The sequence below is a fragment of the Mirounga leonina genome, unplaced genomic scaffold (genome assembly GCF_011800145.1).
Source record: "Mirounga leonina isolate KUSES-001 unplaced genomic scaffold, KU_Mleo_1.0 Mir_154, whole genome shotgun sequence".
In the NCBI taxonomy this organism is placed as follows: domain Eukaryota; kingdom Metazoa; phylum Chordata; class Mammalia; order Carnivora; family Phocidae; genus Mirounga; species Mirounga leonina.
The window spans coordinates 1,751,575-1,772,061 of record NW_023270389.1 but is presented as its reverse complement, the minus strand read 5'-3'; the positions used below and the strand labels follow the sequence as shown (position 1 = coordinate 1,772,061).

General features: G+C 53.0%; 1 protein-coding gene and 2 long non-coding RNA genes across 9 annotated transcripts; 1 reads left to right on the top strand and 2 right to left on the bottom strand.

The window, feature by feature from the left end:
* Positions 1-48: 48 nt before the first annotated feature.
* On the bottom strand, positions 49-7,571 carry LOC118013897. Of its 6 annotated transcripts, none has more exons than XR_004680145.1 (3): positions 4,327-6,435; positions 3,554-3,871; positions 49-2,321 (listed from the first exon to the last, which is right to left on the bottom strand). It is a non-coding gene; the product is annotated as an uncharacterized LOC118013897 (long non-coding RNA). The 6 variants fall into 6 exon arrangements; XR_004680147.1 differs by having other exon boundaries at positions 49-571; XR_004680143.1 differs by lacking the exon at positions 49-2,321 and adding an exon at positions 7,417-7,571 and having other exon boundaries at positions 3,429-3,871; positions 4,327-5,995.
* A 2,094-nt stretch (positions 7,572-9,665) lies between these two features.
* Positions 9,666-12,791, bottom strand: LOC118013896. The gene is made up of 2 exons (XR_004680141.1): positions 12,191-12,791; positions 9,666-12,090 (listed from the first exon to the last, which is right to left on the bottom strand). It is a non-coding gene; the product is annotated as an uncharacterized LOC118013896 (long non-coding RNA).
* A 104-nt stretch (positions 12,792-12,895) lies between these two features.
* SSR2 (signal sequence receptor subunit 2) lies at positions 12,896-18,508 on the top strand. Of its 2 annotated transcripts, none has more exons than XM_035009797.1 (6): positions 12,896-12,992; positions 13,438-13,592; positions 14,560-14,658; positions 15,492-15,600; positions 17,300-17,377; positions 17,964-18,508. In XM_035009797.1, exons 2-6 carry the CDS (start codon positions 13,438-13,440, stop codon positions 18,072-18,074), a joined length of 552 nt encoding a protein of 183 aa, XP_034865688.1. In that variant the 5' UTR covers positions 12,896-12,992; the 3' UTR covers positions 18,075-18,508. The 2 variants fall into 2 exon arrangements, with proteins under 2 accessions (XP_034865688.1, XP_034865689.1); XM_035009798.1 differs by having other exon boundaries at positions 12,930-12,992; positions 13,368-13,592.
* The last annotated feature ends 1,979 nt before the right edge of the window (positions 18,509-20,487 follow it).

Here is a 20,487-nt window from a genome sequence, read left to right as displayed (position 1 = left end):
ATCCCAGGACCCTGGGACCATGACCTGAGCCGAAGGCAGACGCCACCCAGGCGCCCCTCACTACGAGTTTTAAAAGCTGGGTGAAAAACAGAAAATACCAGAAAAGCATCAAAGGGCCAACAAGACAGGTGCGGAGTGCAAGGGGGTGGGAAGGCCCGAAACGCTGCCTCAGACCCAGGGCTTCTGTCCAGGAAAACATGGCCAAGGGGCTGAGTTGTGCTTGGAGAGCCTGGAAGGACTGGAGCTAGGGGGACAGGAAGGGGGTCTGAGGATGCTGGTAAAGATCCAGCACTTGGTCCAGGGCCCTGAAGGATGAATTGGGAACAAACCAGTCACGGATTCTGCAGTGGAGCACCATTCTGGGTGGCCCGGAAGTTCTCAAGCCTCAGACCTGGAATAAGACGATCCCAGATGGCTGGCGTCTCCAGATGCTAGGTAGAAGCAGCAGAAATCTCCAGGAACATAACGTCAACCACAGTAAAAGTGAATGAAGCACCGACAAGATAAGGCACTGCCTGCAAGACCAAGCAGGAACGAGGGACAATGGATGGACCCACAGCAATTCCGTCGGCTGGAATTACAGACAGAGACGAAAATGGCTGCTTAGCATTTCAAGCTAAAGACCCAACTTGGAAGTTTCAGCAGAGACCAGGAACTACCAAACGAGATGTGGCACGATGGCAGAAAGACCAAGTGGAGAGTGGGCAGAGGGAGAGGGAGAAGCAGACTCCCCGCTGAGCAGGGAGCCCGACACAGGGCTCGATCCCAGGACCCCAGGATCATGACCTGAGCCGAAGGCAGACACTTCACCGACTGAGCCACCAGGCGCCCCCAGGATGGAAGTTTTCCCACCCAGCAAATAAGCACAATGTGTACCCACCAAACAACTAGAGGGAGAAAAATAAAGTGAGGACTCAAAAGCAAGACAAAAAAAAAAAAAAAAAGTCCAGGAGATTTTTCAGGATGGGGAAGCGATCGTGCACGATCCTGCCCTGGTGGATCTGTGACACCGTGCACTTGCCAAAACCCATAGAACTTTCCAGCAGAGGAAACCCTAGGGTATGCAAACTGGAAACACACATGCCATCTGGGAAGTCAGAGGACCCCGGGACGGGAGGTAGAATGTAACCAGAGGATCTAAGTCTATTATAAATGTATGCAATCACCTCACGGAGGAGGCATAGATGCGGACTCAGGCTACTAGGAAATGAGTGGAATTTGTAAAAGCAAAGACAAAGGAAATCTAGCGCTGTGCTCTGGCTGGGACGTGTCCCATGGATGTCTTGTTAACAATCCTGATACCACAATAGACGGAGCTAGAACTGAACTACTAAGTAAATGGTAGGTCCCCAGGGGAGCGTGGTTCTCACTGTGGGAGCCGGAGTTATAGACAAGCGAGGGGATGAGGCTAGAATGACCCACGTCCTAATGGATTTGAGGTGGAGACATCAGCATGAACTCGTGTTTAGCTTAATTCAGATGCAGATGGAAATATCTGTAGATGCCCGAGTTAGCACACGTCCGTCCTTGCTCCCCGTGGAGAGGGGGCCCTCGGGGCAGTTGGTGGCTTCATGCGCACCTGGTGCCCAGGCCTTGGTCTCTAACTCTATTCTACAGTGAAGGCACCCAGGGCTCCTCGGAGGAGCGGCTGATGCCGGGACAGGAGTTGTGCTAGAGGAGGCAGGAGCCTCCCGTAGGAAGGGAAGACCCACAGTGACTGGGACATGGCATGAGGGACACAGGAGCCCCTGAAGGACCTCCCAATGGCCAAAGCTGGAACAACGTGACCAACAAATAGTGTGGCGTAGAATTATAACCCAGAGTGTAAAGTACATGCCCATGAAGCTACTGATACGAATAAATAAGTGAATAAAACATGGGTGAAAAAAGACAGATGTGTGCAGAAAAATTCTAAACAACTTATGTCAATATTCTGCCTAAAGGAGGCATAGCATAACTCCCCACCCCTCAGGTGTGGGCTGCATAGGCTTCCCTTCCAGAGTCTGGAAAGGGGGCGGGGGGCGGGGGTGACTTTAGAGAGGGGACACGACCTCAGCCTGGGGGCAAGGTCAACAATAAATCATGTTGAAAGCATGTACTCGAGATGATGTGATAAAAACAGCATTTGACCTCTGTTCTCTTCTTCCCCAAATGCATGACCCCCGTCTAAGCACGAGGACAACACCATGCATACCCCATCTGCGCACTCCTCAGAACTGTCAAGGTCATCAGAAACAAGGAACGTCTGAGGAACTGTCACAGTCAAGAGGAGCCTAAGGAGACGGGACAATCAAATGTAACGTAGCATCTGGGATGGGAGCCTGGAACAGAAAAAAGATACTAGCTAAAAACTAAAGAAATCTAAATGAAGTACGGACTTTACTTAATAATAATGTATCAGTAGCAATTAATTCACTGTAACAGATGTGCTATGGTAATGTAAGGTGTTAAAAATGGGTGTGGGGTATATAGGAACACTCTTCACTGTAACAGTTTTTTTTATAAATCTAAAATTGTTCACAATAAAAAGTTTATTTAAGACAAGAGAGAGAATACACAGAATAGAAAGTGTGCATAAGGGGCCTCTGGGTGGCTCAGACGTTAAGCAACTGCCTTCGACTCAGGTCATGATCCCAGGGTCCTGGGATCAAGCCCCACATTAGGCTCTCTGCTCAGCGGGAAGCCTGCTTCTCCCTCTCCCTCTGCCCCTGGTTGTGTTCCTTCTCTAACTGTGTCTCTATCAAATAAGTAAGTCTTTTTTTTTTTAAGATTTTATTTATTTATTTGACAGAGAGAGACACATATATTTTATATATATATATAAAGAGGGGCACCTGGGTGGCTCAGTCGTTGAGCGTCTGCCTTCGGCTCAGGTCATGATCCCAGGGTCCTGGGATCGAGCCCCACTTTGGGCTCCTTGCTCAGTGGGAAGCCTGCTTCTCCCTCTCCCACTCCCCCTGCTTGTGTTCCCTCTCTCGCTCTGTCTCTCTCTGTCAAATAAATAAATAAAATCTTTAAAAAAAAATAAAAGAAAAAAGAAAAAATTGAGAGCACTACAAAGAGAATTGGAAAAAACCTCAATCATAGATCTGAATACACTGCTCTCTGTAATTGATAGCCGTAGGCAGAGAAACAATAACAATAAGGACTAACATATATCATTAATTCTAAGATACAGATTTTTTTTTTCAGGGCACCTTAATTTTTTTTTCTTTTCTTTTTTTTTTTTTTTAAGATTTTATTTATTTATTTGACAGAGAGAGACACAGCGAGAGAGTGAACACAAGCAGGGGGAGGGAGAGAGGGAGAAGCAGGCTCCCCGCAGAGCAGGGAGCCCGATGTGGGACTCGATCCTGGGACTCCAGGATCATGACCTGAGCCGAAGGCAGTCGCTCAACCCACTGAGCCACCCAGGCGCCCTTTTTTTTCTTTTCTTAAAGAGATATTTGTACACCCATATTCATAGTGGTATTATTCACAAGAGCTAAAACGTGAAGCAACCCAGCTGTCCACCGATGGATGAATGGATGAGCCAAATGTAGTAGAGACTCACCATGGGATATTGCTCAGCCTTGAGAAGGAAGGAAATTCCACCACGTGCTACAACATGGATGAGCTTCGAGGACATTACACTGAATGAAATAACCGGTCACAATAAAGACAAACACTATATGATGCTATGAGGCACTCAGAATCGTCAGACCCGCAGAGACAGAAAGCAGGTGGTGGCCGCCAGGGCTGGGGCAGGAGGAACGGGGAGTTCGTGTTCGATGGGGATGGAGTTTCGGTTTTGCAGGATGAAGCGTTCGGGAGGCGGACGGGGACGGTCGTCGTTCAACAGTGTGAATGTTTAGTACCCCTGAAGTGAGCCCTTAAAATGGGTAAGATGGTAAATGTTAAGTTGTGTATTTTACCACAATAAAAAAGTTTTTAATTAATGAAATAAAAAACACAACAAAGCAAACAGGGTGGGGGCGTAAAAAAGAATATGCTGTATGATTTCACATATATAAAATTCTAAAACAGGCAAAATTAAACTTTACTTTTTTTTAAAGATTTGATTGATTGAGAAAGAGAGTTCGAGCAGGGAGAGGGGCAGTGGGAGAGGGAGAGAGAATCCCAAGCCGACTCCCTGCTGAGCACAGGGCTCCATCTCAGGACCCTGAGGTCATGACCTGAGCCGAAATCAAGAGTCTGTCGCTTAATTCACAGAGCCACCCAGGGGCCCCAAAATTAAACTTTACTTTTTAAGGACGGCTGTCTGGAAGGGAAATCCATTATGCAAAGCAAGGAAGTAATTATCACCAAGGTCATCACAGTAGTTACCTGTATGAGAAGTCAGAAGTTGTGATTCGGAAGGAAGACACACGAGTGATAATAATGTCCCATTTCTCAACCTGAGCAGTGGTTACTGTAAGTTCTTAAACTGAGCATTTATTCAAAGTTTTATTTTGAAGGAGCTGGGGCTTACAGGGGATTGGCAAAAGTAGTGCAGTCTCCATACATTCTTCACCCAGCTTCCTCCACTGTCAGTATTTTGCGTAACCACGAGTACCATTAACAAACTGATTAACATGGGTGTGATCACGTTAGCTCAACTACAGACACGTTATTTGAATGTTGCCACTTTGTCCACTGACAGCCTTTTCCTGTTGGAGGATCCAGTCCGGAATACTGGGCTGTCGTGTGATAGCGTGTGACAGTCCTCGGTCCTTCTGAGGCTCGCAGAGCCTCGGCATTCTGAAGAGTACCGCTCAATTACTTTAGATGATGTCCCTCAGTCCGGGTTTGTCTGAAGTCCTCTCATGGGTAGATGGTCATGCATTGTAACGAGCACGTCCCAGAAGCGGTGGGTCTTTCCAGCACATCGTGGCAGGGGATGCGACGTCCGAGTGTCTCACGATGAGTTCCTGTGGCCTTGACAACTTGGTGAAAAGGGTGTGGTGCCTGCTGGGTATCCCGCTGTAAAGGTATCATTTTACCTCTGCAATTAATAAATATCTTGAGGGAGAGGCTTTGAGACTATGCAGATATCCTGTTTCTCAAATATCCATCCATAATTCCGCTCTCGATCGCAGGTCCGGCTGCAGCACTCACGACCGGCTTGCGCTGGGGTTTCCCACACCCCCCACTCCTCCTGTGTTGTCAGTGGCCATCCTTCTGGAGGAAGAGCTGTCCTTTCTCCCTTATTTGTGTTTTTATTTTTAGGCACATTGCTGTAATACACTTTTCAAGCACGCACGGGGCATTTACAAAATTAAGTATGCCCTGGGAAACAACAAATCTCAGTGAATTATCAGAGCTGCTGGGATGGCACCTGGGCGGGGCCCTGTTCCCGCCGCACACCGACCCCCAGCTCCTTCCGGGGGGCTTGCTAACAGCTCACAGCAGGGACCCTCCATCAACAGGGGGCTGCCCTGCTGGGGAAGGCACCCACCCCCCAACCCTGGGCAGCTCGCAGTGATTAACAGGCCTCAAAAGCGCCACTGGGTTTGTGGGGCTGCTCTTGCTACAGAGCTCACTGGACCCCCTGAGGCCACAGCCCTGCTCAGCCTTCCTCCCGCGGTTCCTGCGCCCTCGCTGCCCTTCCCCTGCGAGCCCCCGTCTCAGCCACCTGCACGGAGCCCCACCTTGCCCAGCTGTACTTCCCCATTTGCCCCCGGCACAGCTGCCCTCCTGCTAGCAGCGGGTGGGGCAGGGGCAGGGGCAGGGTCCGGGGTCCTGAGGCCAAGGCCCCTCTCCCCTCACTCAGGCGGAGGAAGGAGGCCAGGCGGGTTTGGTTGCAGCCCCACGCGGGCAAACAGCTTTTGCTCCCATCTTACCATTTGCTAAGTGGGGAGCCCACAAGCTTTGCTTTGGGCTGCGAGTCCTCGGCAGAGCGCAGAGCTTTGGAGGGTTGAGGGGCTGAAGAACGGTCCACCCCCACCCCCGCGTGGGGCCCTTTGCTCTTTCCCTTCTCGGAGCTGCAGGCCCCCAGGGTCCCAAGGCCTCGGCCCTAGAGATGCAAAGGATGAGGAAGGGCTCAGAGACATATGCGGGGAGGGGAGGAAGAAAATGGGTGCATGTCCCCCCAGATCAACCCATCCATCTTCCAATCGGTCAATGCGGAGACAAACCTGCCATCATGGGGCTGGGACTTGCCAACCTCAAAAAGAGACTGGGCTTTATTTACGAAGGATTGTCGTCTGGGCGCTCCTGGCTCCGGGCCCCGCCTCTCCTGGGCGCGCCCCCGGAGCCCCCTGCCCGCGCTGCGCGTCGGCCTAGCCGCGCCGCTGGCGGTTCCCTCCGACCCCGGCGCGCCCGGCCCCGGCCCCCGCGCCGCACACAAACTGGCGGGAGGCGGCCGGGCTCCGGCGCGAAGCCCCGGTCCGGGACGTGAGCGAGCTGGGGCTGCTCCCCGGGGCGCTGGGGCGCTCCTTGAGCCGCCGCCCGCGCGCCCGGCCCTGCCGCCCTCGTCCTCCTCCTTCACCTCGTCCTTCCTCGGGCTCCGCTTCCGCCTCCGGGGTCTTGCCCCTTGGGGAATCCGAGAGCGAGGAATGAAGCGTGCTCTCCACTGACCCATCCCGCGACGCACGGGACTTCGCGTCTGAGCGGGCAAGTGAGGTCAGAGGGAAGGCTCGGGCCGGGCAGCAAGGCCTGGCCCCCCGCAGGGGACCACAGGGAAGTCCCCAAACAGCCCCTGCGCTCTGCGCTCAGGCAGATGCTGAACGCAGGATGATCCGAACGCAGATACCTGGGTAAATACAGACTCCTTCTGAAAGGCAGATCCTGGCCCGCTAAGGGATCTGTTCTGGAAACCCTGGCTGTCCCTGCTTGGGGGTGACAGATACGTCTGCTGTGATCGTGGTGGTCTCCCGAGTACGTGTCAGCTCGGCCAACTGCACTTCAAATGTGAGCAATTTACTGTGTCAGTGACCGCTGACACAGACAGACCCCCCTCCAATCAACGAACAGCTAAGGCCCTCTACCAGCTGTGTTTCCAGCCCAGAAATGTTGAAAGGAAGCCCCGGAGGACTGGTAAACAGGGGGTCATGAACTGGGAGCAGTTGTGGGGGGGTTGGGGTCGGACACACAGCTGGGCACCTGGCATGTCTGCTTCTGACGCATGTCATCTTGGCAGAGTTATTTCACTCGCCTGTGCCTCAGTTTCTTTATCTGAAAACAGGGATAATAATAGTATCTACCTCACAGAGCCGCATAGGTAAGCTGTGCTTACTATCGCTGTTGGTATTTTATTCTGGAAGCCGTAAGTTTGAGCCATGTTTAGTGAAGATGTGAATTGGAAGGATGTAGAGAAGATATGGAAGGTTGCCACAGGACATCCTGGGGGAAGTACTGAGGGAAATTGCCCATGTGGTGGTCGAGCAGGGGGTGCGGGACCCCAGGGGAGGGGGGTGCAGGGTGGGGGGCACTCACACTGGCCGGCTCCTGGCTCCCTTGGTAGCCGAGGTCATCAGCCAAGCTGTGGATGGGTGTCAAGCGTACAGCAAAGGTGTTAAAGGAGGGATCTTCTGCCCCTGGGGCTCTCCAAGCTTCTTTGGTCTCCTGGGGGAGAGAAGGAGCCAGTCAGGAGGGAGCAGCTCACGCCGAGCGGGACAGCAGGGTCAGTGGCCTTGTCCTGCCTGTGCGCCTGCCTGCCCCCTTACTTTGAGGATGGAAGATAAAGACACATTCTCTTTCTTCTTCAGGATCATAAAGTTCTCTGATCACTAATGTGATGAGCCTCCGGCGTGTCCGCTCCCCGCCCACTACACGCTCACAATTCTTTAGCCTCCATGACCTCACAGAAGTGGTTGTCGTAGCAATAGGAGGGTGGGGTCCCAGGCCCAGGGGTTGGCGGGGTGCTCCTCTGTGGGGCTGAGAGGGCATGCGGGCACATGCACGCACACACCCCTGCTTCACTTCTCAGCAGGAGGAGGCTGGAAATGCTCACTCCCCAACCCCTACCTACCAGGGTGAGCAGAAGGAAGACCAGGCTTAACTAGAGAGACTGTGGTCCAATTCCAAAAATAGCGCAAACCCTCAAAAGGCTTCAAGACGAGGCAGATGCAGACTCCAGAATCCACCTTGGAATCCACATGTGCTGGAGGAGCATTTGGCAAGAAGCGGAAAACAGTCCACTGAGAACTTCAGGTGCCAGGTTTGTCTGAGATTTTCAAGGGATCCAAAGACTTAGTTTGTGCCAAGAGCCGGAGCTGCCTGGGCCCCTCTCCCTCAAATGCAATGCTGCGATATGTAACCCTTCGTAGGACCCTAGATTCTCTTTGAAAGTCATAGAGGGCATTTTGGAGAAAATTGAATATGGACTCTACATCAGAAAATAGAATATTATGTCAGTGTCAAACTTCGTGGGTGCAATGATGTTACTGTGATTATGGAAGAAAATGTTCTTGTTCTTGGCCAGCACTGGGGTGTGCCCAGGCAGAGGGCCTAAGACAAGCTTCAAGATTCCTGCTCATCCCAGTCTCAGCCCGGCTTGCAGAACTGAGGACTGCCCTTGAGTAGCAAGGAAGAAGTGATGGGCTTGGAGAGACCAACCAAGTCTCTGAAGTAGAGGGAGGGAAAGGGGGGAGGGTCACTATGCCTGGGGAGCCCTTGGATAAGGCTGAGGGGGTGTGACTGGGCTCCGATGGAACCCATAGCCCGAGAGCAGACAGGATCGTATGGCTTAATGGATGCCAGAAAGGAAAAGTATTGATAACCAGGGGGCACCTGGGTGGGCCAGTCAGTTAAGTGATTTGATTTGGGCTCAGGTCATGATCTCAGGGTGGTGAGATCCAGTCCCACATCAGGCTCCACGCTCAGCTTGGGGCCTGCTTGGGTTTCTCTCCTCCCTCTGCCCCTCTTCTTTCTCTCCCCTCCTCCTCTAAAATAAATAAATAAGGGACACCTGGGTGGTTCAGTTGGTTAAGTGTCTGCCTTCTGCTCAGGTCATGATCTCCGGCTCCTGGGATTGAGCCCCACATTGGGCTCCCTGCTCAGTGGAGAGCCTGCTTCTCCCTCTGCCTCTGTGGCTCCCCCTGCTTGTGTTTGCTCTCTCTGTGTTTAAATAAATAAAATCCTTTTAAAAAAATAAAATAAGGGCGCCTGGGTGGCTCAGTTGGTTAAGCGACTGCCTTCGGCTCAGGTCATGATCCTGGAGTCCCGGGATCGAGTCCCACATCGGGCTCCCTGCTCAGCGAGGGGTCTGCTTCTCCCTCTGACCCTCTTCCCTCTCGTGCTGTCTGTCTCTCATTCTCTCTCTCTCAAATAAATAAATAAAATCTTAAAAAAAAATAAAATAAATAAAACAAAACACTAGATGGCAAAGAAATGTGTACTTAAAAAAAAATAAAATCTTAAAAAAAACCTCTCCTGATGATTCCTAAGGACATCCCATAGCTAAGAGGAAAAAAAAAGTATTGATAACCAAGCACCATGCATCTGGCACATCGGGAGCCCTCTAGAAAATTAGAGACTGCTCTGAAGAAAATGACCGGGGAGTCCCTGCATTAACAGAGATTAAGTTGCTGCTACTCTATGGAAAAAGGGCTGGAAACAGAAACTAGGTTTGATTACAGAAAAATAAGGTAGTCAACATTTCTTGGGCATCTAAATTTGCATGCAGACATTTAGACTCACTGTTTCTGTATTTGATTTTGTTTCACTGAGAATATCAGCATGAATTATTTGTGTAAAATGAGTTTATTGTGTGATTCCACTTCCATGAAGTACCTAAAGTAGTCAAATTCATAGAAACAGGATGTAGAGTAGTGGTTGCCAGGGCTGGTGGGGAGATGGGGACGGGCATTATTGTTTAGTGGATGTGGAGTTTCAGTTTGAGAAGTTGAAAAATTTCTGGAGAGAGATGGTGATGATGGTTCTATAACAAACAATGTGAATGTCCTTAATGCTATTGAATATATTTTAAATGGTTAAAATGGCGAATCCCACGTTAGATATATATTTACCACAATAAAAAAAATGAATCTAAAAAAGAAAAATGTTGCGAATTTGCTGTCATTGCTGTGATTCTGGATGCTTCTTGAAAAGTGGTATGATCTTTTTAATCCATAACCTCTTACAGAATGCCCCTCCAGCTAGCTTATGCCCATCAGAGCCTCCTCGATTTGGCAGTGAGGCTCTTCCCGGGTGCCCGCCTAGCCACCAGCCAAAAAGCAGCCAGCCATTTCCTTGTCAGCTTAGCCACACACTATCTTGGTTGCCTTCTTGTTACAGATCCCGAAAGAGAGGCCAGTGGGCAGACTGGGCTCTGTTGTGACTATCTGGGGGAACAGGGCAGGAAAGCAGTGAGCAGCTCACACTGGCCCTGCATGTCTCTGTTCCTGGCACACGGTTCCCTGCACGCCTAACAAGGTTCTACCCAGTCTCTTGGTTTGGGGTTCCTTTGAGGATGGCAGGAAGCAACCATATTTGTTTGGAAGTATTTCAACAGAAACATTTCCCTTAGCAATTGATTGTTGAAATCTCTCTCTAATCAGAATAGATTCTAATAGGGAGACTGTAGACAGAGACGATGTGTCTTCACCAACCCAGGCCTTGTCTGAGACTCTCCCATCCACAGTGGGATGTGTCAGGGTGCTGGGGGTGAAATGGTCTGTTAACACAGCATTTTCCAAGGTTCTCTCTGGTTCTACAGAAAGAAAGGAAAAAGCAATCTATAATTCCAAGGGGTTTGTGAAGCAGACTCACTTGGATATATGTCCCTTTAGTGAACAGTGCTCACCACTGACGGTGGTGGATGTAGGTGTCATGTTCTATTTCCTTCCCAAATGTCCTGGTGTCTATTTCCTTCCCAAATGTCCGCAGTCCACATGTGCACCCAAAGCACCCAGAGGCAGGATTTCTCAGGCAGTATCAACTGCTTTTTTAGAGAACATTACAATTAAAATGAAGAACCCTTATTTATCAAAAAGACAATGAAGAGAATGTAAAGGCAGACCAGGGCCTTTACATACTAACCTCTCTCAGAACACTTAGGACAGCGTCATGAATCTGTTTATCTGTCCCCCATCCCCGCCAGCCCCCCGCCATTTCAAACTCTTCCAAGTGCGTATTATATATGTTTGTTCTCTTGGAAACTAGCATAGGGCTGGTGATAGTAAGAAGTCAATAAAAGCGATTGTTGACTCAGTAACTTGCACTCAAAAGTCTGAAAGCGAGAAAGTGGGCAAGAGGGAGCGGTCTGTTTGGCTAAAGCAGAGAGTGGTAGGGATGACAGTGAGGGCTTTGACTGTCAGACAAAGAGATGTGATTCCATGGACAATGTGAGCCGCTGGGATGTGTGTGTGTGTGTTTTAAAGGGTGCGTGACATTCCATTTGCCTTTTCACTATGGCCATGAGTATATCTCACCCCATCACTAGGTTCTAAAGTCTTGAGGGCAGACACCATACCCTATCTCTGTATCTCCCACAATGACTATCGCAGCACCTGGTGCATGACAAGTGCCCCCCAAAATGGATGCTCAGTGTATCAGTGAGTGAACAAGGGACTCAGCTGGAAGGGGCAGAGGCAGAGGGTCGGGGCATAGACGGCCAAAGTAAGGCTGGAGACATTTCTCTCCTGAATCCTGAGTGGCTCTTGGTAGGGTATCTAGACTGTGTGTGCTGAAGATACAGGCCTTTTGCGTGCAGCTGAGTCTGAGAACCACTTCGTATCTCTCCAAGCCTGGAGAAGTTGCTATGAAAACAATGCTTTGGAAAGGAATAAAATTCCCACGATCAGCAAGTACTTTTGAGCACCTCCTTTGCGCTCAGCAGCACTGTAGGGCCTTTGGGTGAGTGTGCGCTGGACAAATAGCATCTAATCATTAAGGTGGCTTTTTCAGGCCAGAAACAACTGGGACAAAGCATATTGAAGTCCAGTACTGTGAAAGAGCAAGGTAGTCTGGCAAAGCCAAGGGATGAGACTGCCACGCGGCCCTGAGCCATGGGCTGGAGAAGAAGAGAGAAGCAGACTGGAGGCTGTGTGTAGACGAGCTGTCATTCGCTCCCGGAGTCCCCACCACGTGCTCAGGCATGGCGCTGGCAATGCAAACAGACCACCTGTCCTCAAGGAGCTCTGGTCTGGGAGGTGCGGAACGCAGGGCCTGCTAGGACAAACACAGGAAACGGGTGTCATCCCACGAGAACGAGAAGTCCCAGCAAGGAGAAATCTCCTCCGTCCTCCCCGGCACTGCGCCTCACCACCTGGAACGTGCCGGCACAGAAGGCGCACGGCCAGTGCGTGCGGAGCGAAGAGGCGCCGCAAGGCAGACGAACAACAGCAACGCTGACGGCTGGCCTTCGGCGAGCTCGTACCTGAGCCGGGCGACGCGCTCAGTGTCACACACATGCGCTGGCCTGCCCTCCGCCACTCGGAGAGTGCCGTATCACCTCCTCGTACAGACCGGAGACCCGAGGCCTTACGCAAGTGACACCTGCCGGTGCGCGGCACACCGGAGACCCGATTCTCGAGGGCAGAACCCCACAGGCAGCCTTTTCCGAACGCTGCTGGGGGCATGTGCCCGGCAGCTGACGGAAGAGTGCAGGGCGCGCCCCGCAGCGAACGCAGCATCGGTGGCGAGCACGGGCCGAGGCGGTGAGAGCCGGCACGGCGAAGGGCGTCTCAGAGACGCTCGGGGCTTGGCGACTTCCTGGGTGCGGGGAGCACCACGTCTGTCGCCTGGAAGCGGGAAGGATGGCGGCAGCCCGAGAGGAGGGGCTCTCCCGCGGTTCGCAGTTCGCCGGCGGCGCACTGGACGCCGCGGACCGCGGGCCCAGCCTGCAGGGCCCCTGCCCGGGCGGCCGCACGCGGTAGCGCAGGCGCTCTCGGGCCCAGGGCGCGCGCCGGCGCCGCAGAGCCAGCCGCGGGGCCTGGCCGGGAACTACAACTCCCGGGAGCCATCGCGCGGAGCACCGGGGCTTCCGACCGCAGCTCACTTCCGGCCCCTGGGCCGCTGACGCTCTCTTCCGGTCTCGGTGGCCCCCGAAAGGCCGTGGGGTGCGCACGGTGAGCGCCGAGCCGTGGGGGCGCGGGCGGGGTGGCGCCCGGCGGCGGAGGGGCCGCCCGGCCGCGCGGGGACGAGGGGGGCGCGCCGGCGGGGGACGTGTCCTCCTGGCGAGAAGGGGAGGGCCGAGCGGGCTGAGCCCCGGAGGGACCCACGGAAGGGCTGTGGCGGCCCGGAGGGGTGGGGCGCGGGCAGGCTGCGTGGGGAGGGCCCCGGGGGGCTGGGCGGAGGAGGAGGCCTGTGCGAGGGACGGCCCCGCGACGGGAAGAGGGCGGCGGGGCGGACAGGTGGGAGATCCCGGCGCGTGGGTCCGCCCTGCTGGCCGAGGAGGAGGGGCTGCTGCTGTGGTGACGCTGAGTTTTGCCGGGCTCGGTAAGGGGGCGCTGCCGGGAAGATTGCGGTGCCCTGCGTGCCTGAGTTGCCGCCCGCTCGGCGTTTCCCCCGAAGATGAGGCTGCTGGTATCGGTGTTGTTGGCCCTGTTTGCTGTCGGTCATGCCGAGGACGGAGCGCGGCTGCTGGCCTCCAAGTCACTGCTGAACAGATACGCCGTGGAGGGGCGAGACCTGACCTTACAGTACAGCATCTACAATGTCGGCTCGAGGTGAGGCGGCCCAGGGGCTGCAGCTTGCGCCCTTTTGAAGTTCTTTGACTTCCCAGCTGGGGACGGAGACCTTTGGGGAACACGCAGCACCAGGTGTCAGGAGCGAGGGAACGCTCTCCTGGACCTGCTTCACCTAAGCTCCCAGAAACCGTCTTCCACTTTTGGGAGCTGGGAGAGTTTCTGAGGGGAGAAGAAGCAAGAAGGAGGGTGAAACGGGAGGAAGATGAGACCCGATCTTTCCTTACCTCCGGGCTTGCAGGTTTCAGCTTCCTTTCTTTCGTTAGCCTGTAAGCATGTGTGTTGCCTTTCTTTAATTTTATTTGCCTTAATTCTCTCTTCCATACGTGTCTTGCTTGTCTGAAGGAAGCGAGTACATGCATACACACGTATATACACACGTAGACGCAGAAATTGGGGCAAGAGAGAATCCCATTCCTTCCTTGGTGCTGCTTTTTTTTTTTTTTTAAGATTTATTTATTTATTTGAGAGAGCGAGAATGAGAGAGAGTACATGAGAGGGGAGAGGGTCAGAGGGAGAAGCAGGCTCCTCGCCAAGCAGGGAGCCCGATGCGGGGCTCGATCCCAGGACTCCAGGATCATGACCTGAGCCGAAGGCAGTCGCTTAACCGACTGAGCCACCCAGGCGCCCTTCCTTGGTGCTTCTTAGCCAGAGAACCCAGTCCTAGACCTTGATTCTTCAGTACAACCAACCCAAGTTACTGTGTGACTCACATCTGTCTTTTGTAGTTCTGATTTTTTAGGATAAGCAGGCAGATGTAATTGCCTATTACCTTTTCTCTTAAGATTTTATTTTTAAGTAATCTCTCCACCCAGTGAGGGGCTCGAACTCAGAGCCCCAAGATCAAGAATCCTGTGCTCCTCCAACTGAGTCGGCCAGGCGCCCCCAGTTGATTACTTCACTTCTGTATCCGTTACTTACTTACCTCTTTTGTCTCTCCATTTTGCAGCGCTGCATTAGACGTGGAGTTATCTGATGATTCCTTCCCTCCGGAGGACTTTGGCATTGTCTCCGGAATGCTCAATGTCAAATGGGACCGGATTGCCCCGTATCCTTGACGCTGGGTGGTGAAGGCTGGTGTTGGGGAAGACGCGGACACATTGCCAATGAATCAGCAACGTCACTTCACATAGTCTGGCTACGTGTGGCCGTTCTTTGTGTCCTCTCCAGAAAAGATGGGACAGTAGAAAATCAAGCGTGATTGAGGGTAGACCTGAGGAAGGAGGGTCCTTGAGTTCAGGTTATAAGGCACTACAACATACTGTATGGGGACAAGGTAGACACTTAGGAGGCCGTTTGTGGCTGGACGAGGGTATTTAAGCTGCTTTTAGAAGAAAGTCGGTTGGCTGCTAGCACGGAGGCCCCAGGTGGCCTCCTAAAGACATTTCTCATTCAGTGGGTGTCTTATCGGCATCCACCAGTTATTTCCCAAGTGGAATTAGATTAACTCCCCCCCCCCCCCCCCCGTGAATGAAAGTATTTAGATTTACCAATGAGGATAAGTGTTCTCTTTCAGTTTTTTTGTTTTTATTTTGTATTTTCAGTCTTCCTTCAGTTAGTCAATGAGTTTCTGTGAGAATGATTTTTCATCCATCATATGTGTTGCTTTGAAAGTTGACTTCAGAAACCCAGGACTGAATACAGCATGAACCTGTGTATTGAGTGTCTCCGAGACCCCTTACATTTGGCTGGGAAGACATCCTATTATACCCCACAGTTCAGGCTTAGAGAAAGGTCTGTATTTATTATTCCCGCAGAGGATTGCAGGCATGAAATCACACGTGTGGGCCAGCCTTTTTGTGAACGGTGCATCTAGTCCACACGTTGAAAGGATGTTTCAACTTCAGCTGCTTCTTCTTGCTTCCTTGACTGTCGGGCCAGCGCTAGCAACGTCTCCCACACCGTGGTCCTGCGCCCGCTCAAGGCCGGCTATTTCAACTTTACCTCGGCAACTGTTACTTACCTGGCCCAGGAGGATGGGCCCGTCGTGGTAAGTTGCCCAAACCTTAGCTGGATGGGCCTAGATCTGCTTGCCTTTGAAAACTTGCAGAAACTCTCCAGGGCAACCACTAAATTCTGAGGACGGTAAGAAGGACCAGAAGCTGAGGTGCTGCCCTTAGGAAGGAAGGAGGTTTCAAATTGTAAAGATCCAGAATGAAGCAGTTGAGATGTTGGGAGAGGAGAACCATAGCCTCCCCTCCTCATCATCCCTCCCGCTTTGCTTTTAATCTGGACCATGCAGCTTGCCACGCAGTGTGTGGTCGCCCATGCCCCTCCCTCCCATCTTCTGCGCTCATTCCCAGTCTCCACTGTGTCCGTCTTTCCCTTGCTTGGACAGCTCTTGCCGCAGATGCTCTGGTCATGTAGCTGTTCTCTGTCTCCAGCTTTCCGGCACATTCCACCCTCAGGAGGCCGAGCCCCTTCCAACCCCCCCCCCCCCATTCTCATTCTTTCTCCCTCTTCTCTCAAGACCCAGCTTTGGACTGCATGCCCTTGTTTCTGTTTTTGCTTTTACACCCCACAGTTTTGTCCTTGCTCTCTCAGCAAGCGTTTGCTGACTGCATAGAAGTTTCTAGAGCCCTGACGGCCTCCTTCACTCAATTTAACTGTGTGCTATCTCAGTACCGCTTTTTTTTATGTGTAGGTCTTTACCCACTCCCCCTCCCAGTTTAATCATAAACTCCTTGAGGCCGGGGACTTTGTCTTCGATGTCTCTCTCTCTCACATATGATAGAAAATCGGTAGTAAACAATCCTTTGATCGGTTGTCAAACAGGTCAGCAGACACTTATTGAGCCCCGATAGTGTGCTAGGATCTGGGGACTACCAAGAAGATGGGGACTCTGGCCGTGAGTTTATGAAGGCCTCTGACAAGATGTTAAAGTGGGCTGAAGGCTGCATAGTGAATGCACAGCAGGGAAAACACTCAACAGGTCAACCGTAGGGCTTAAAGAAATCTTAGAGTCTCTGACATTCACTGCCCTTTGTGAATTTTTTTTTACAAACCACATGGAACCATATTCTTGTAATCCTAGTTCGGTTTTCACATCTTGTGTCCTTTCTGCTTTCAGAAGCAGCTTTAGGACTCTGGTTCTACCCGGTATTTGACAGGTTAAGAGACACAAAATCAAAGGCTCGGCTGCCACTTCTGAGCGAGGCTGTTTGCAGAGGGCTGCAGCTCTCGGCCTGCTCTCCAGGGCGGAATGCTGCGGCCCCGGCCCCTCCTCTCCTGTGTGCGCTGGGTGGGGCTCCGTGCTTTCGCAAATGCTCCTTCGGTCGTTGGACCCTCCTGTCAGTTGGTGAGGTATGGAAGAGCATTTCCACTGGAGGAACAGGGCAGCCGTTGCCAAGGGCAAGTCCTTCCATCACACACCTCGTCCTGCAGAGGGGTCAGGGGTGTGAGCCACTCTTCCAGAGCCTGAGGTGAACAAAGAGGATTTGGTTTAACTTCAGCTGCATGCCTGGCCTGCCTTGTTGAGAAAAAGCTCATCATGTGTCTCCTGGCTCCCGACTGACTCCTCGACAACACACTGAGAATCATGCAGCTCTTTATTTTCCCGCATCTTCTGGAAGCTCTCGCGCCTTTGGGATCCGAGAATGTCATGCTTCGGATTGGGTCGGTCAGGACTGCCCTTTCTCACATGAGAAGGACTTAGATTTGCCTTAATGCCTTTTTTGTCTTCCTTTCAGATTGGCTTTACCAGCGCCCCTGGACAGGGAGGAATCCTGGCTCAGCGGGAGTTTGATAGGAGATTCTCCCCGCATTTTGTAAGCTCTGCAGTGTCCTCTTTCTCTTCCCCTGGGATGAGCACACGCTTTTGGTTGTGGGAGTTGTTGGTCTCCTTAGAAGATTTGTTTAGTTTGTTGGTTCTTACCATATCTGTTCTTTCAGGTCTGACACAGACTGGCACTAAATGTCCTGATTTACCCATGATTAGAGATTTTTGGCCATGAGATCATGATGGCCAGAACCAAAAAACTGCCCTTTTTCTCTACGCAGCCCTGAGTCGAGCCCCATTTTGGAGTCCTGGGTCTGTTTTGAGGTTTAAAAGAATATGTGCTTAGATTCGGAGAGTTGCAGAGTGCTGGGAAGGTTGAGTGGGAACACCATGGTGGGCTAGAGAAGATTCTCTTCCAGTCTGGGTCAGGTCAGGTGAGGCCTTGGGCACCATAGCTTGGAAGATAGGTTGGTGTGGAGAGAGCCCTTCTGTCGGGAGCGGCCAGAGGAGCCTTTGTGCTGAGGTTCTGCTGAACGTTTGGGCTGCGCTGCTCCCTCTCTCGGTGCCCGCCTCCTTCCCGGCCCTCCCGTGCCCTCATCCAGACTTGTAAGCAGGGCCTCTGTTGTCCTCCACAGCTGGACTGGGCGGCCTTCGGAGTCATGACGCTGCCGTCCATCGGCATCCCCCTGCTGCTGTGGTACTCCAGCAAGCGGAAGTACGACACTCCCAAGACCAAGAAGAACTGAGGGGTTTCCTCGGCCCTCCCCGCCCAGGAGATCCAGGTGCTTTCCAGACTCCAGAGGGTCTCTCAAGTGCGGTCTCTCATCCCCTAGCCCCTGCCACCTTCTGGATCCTGCCTGCTCTCAACCAGAGTGAAGGACCAGGCCTCGGAGTCCGTCCTGAAGCCATACAGGCAGGAATGCCTCTAGCAACGAGCCTCGAGGGCCCTTTGGTGCCCGCTGCAGCGCTGCAGTGTGAACTCGGAGGTGCGCAGGAGGGGGCGCTCGGGAGACTGCCGAGAGACTGCCCAACTCGACCCCCATCCCTGCCCTCCCCTCTCGGAAGAGGCTGGAAGATCAGATGAAGGCTGAGGGACTCTCAGAGGCTACCCAGTCTCTGTTCTGGGTCGGGGGAGTGCTGACCAGATGGGGTTTTCTAATAAAAACAGATGCCACGCTGACTTATCTGCCTTCTCGTCACCTGGGTGAGCTCAGGCCCTGGGCTCCCCAGCTCCCGGGCAAGTGAGCTGACTTCCCGCCTCCTTGTTGTAGGTGTTGTGGTCCTGTTTGCGCAGAGACGTCTGCCCCCCTGAACGCCTTTGCTTCCATCCCTTACTTCCCTCTCTGCTCTCTCTACTCAGCTCATATCACCCTGACCCTTCCTTGCCTGTGAGCCTCTCCCCACAGCAGGAGGACGAAGGATGAGAGGAAGGAAGGTCCTCGTGCCCCACGAGACCTTCTGCCCTGATGTACTCACTGACCTTGAAAAAGCTACCTCCTGACGCCTGGTTCTAGCCCTTTCTCTAAGAATTAGCTTTTTTTTTTTGCCTTTATTTAAGTAATCTCCACACCCGAGGTGCGGCTCGAATTCATGACCCTGAGATCAAGAGTTGCATGCTCCCTGACTGAGCCCACTGGGCTCCCCCAAGAACTAGCTTTTCTTTTTTCTTTTTTTTTTTTTAAAGATTTTTATTTGACAGAGCGAGATACACAACGAGAGAGAACACAAGCAGGGGGAGTGGGAGAGGGAGAAGCAGGCCTCCTGCAGAGCAGGAAGCCTGATGCGGGGCTCGATCCCAGGACCCTGGGATCATGACCTGAGCCGAAGGCAGACGCTTAACTCCTGAGCCACCCAGGTGCCACCAGAACTAGCTTTTCTTAACTTGAATTCATTTTAATTCCCGAGCACCTGCAGCCCCTGAGCTGTGCCCTCGGCATGGCCTGTGGAAAGGCCGTGGTTCTGGCTGCGGCAGCCGGGAGAAGCCGCTGTGAGCTGACTCCGTCCAAGCCAGGAATGCCGTGGTCTGAGAACAGCCTCCCAGGCAGGAGGGAAGCCCAACAAACACCCGCTTTGTTCCTGCCACCAAGTTGCCCAGTTTAGATGCTATTGGGGGTGTGGGGGGGAGACTGCCCAACCGGTTTAACCTTTCCTGGGCCCAGCACACAGAGCTGGGGCCCCAGGAAGGATGAAAAGGACGTGGAGACAAAGGGAGGCTCCCAATGGAGTAGCCCTCCACCAGCTCACCTCCCTCCTTCGGGGGCTGCGGCTCGGACACCCCAGGACTGGCCAGGTCAGAGGGCGAGGACGATATGTTGGCTTTGTTCGTTGTGTTCTGGGGGAGACCTGGGACTTAGGAGAGTGGGGGAAAGCAAGAGGTCAGAAGCTTGAGGTTGAGAAGGGCAGGGAAGGAGCAGGGGGCTGGTTGGACGGGCATCATGCCTCCTAGCACTAGAATGCTAGTGTTTGGAGGAGGGAACACACTGCTTTCTGTCCGTGTAGTCTCCGCTGAAAACAGTGAAGACTTCACCTGTGGTGGGAGGGGTTGTGGTTTAGAGGCCTGGACAGAGTTCCTCACTCTGGAAGGTGCCACGGGAAGTTCCTCCCCAGCCTGAACACGAGGAGGTACTCCTTTCCCAACAGTTGGGGCCATCTTCCCGGAGAACTCAGCACTTCTTCTCCTGGCCCTTAGGGATGGAGGAGGCAGGGGGGACCCAGGTCTGACACAGGTGACGAGGAAAGCACTGTGGAAGCAGTGAGTGTCACAGGCCCCTTGAACAAAGGCCAAAGCCAGACACTTCATCTGGAGAGATCAGGTTCCCTGGAGTCAGGATGGAATGTGAGCCTCCGGACTGGAGGCTGGAAGAGCCCATGAAACCTACAGACAGACTTAGCAGGGATAGTTGGCTGTAGGACTGAGCCCTTTGAACTTCTCGAAGAAATCTAACAGGAGAGGACCTGCAGACAGCACTTCTCCACCCTCATGGAGACCACCCTGGGGAGGTGTGATCCGCAGGCCGTACAGATAGGGACCCAGCCATCACCGTGTTCCAGGTCCCCCCCCCCCCCCACTAGCCCTCTCCCCGCCCCCGCAAACCAGCCCTCTCTTCCCCCTGCAAACCAGCCCTCTCTCCCCACCCCGCAAACCAGCCCTCTCTCCCC

Coding starts and splice junctions, on each gene's coding strand:
- SSR2 (XM_035009797.1), top strand. CDS start 13,438: ATGAGGCTGCTGGTATCGGTGTTGTTGGCCCTGTTTGCTGTCGGTCAT. Junction 14,659..15,491: donor AAATGGGACCGGATTGCCCC/GTATCCTTGACG, acceptor CTGTCGGGCCAG/CGCTAGCAACGTCTCCCACA. Junction 15,601..17,299: donor AGGAGGATGGGCCCGTCGTG/GTAAGTTGCCCA, acceptor TCTTCCTTTCAG/ATTGGCTTTACCAGCGCCCC.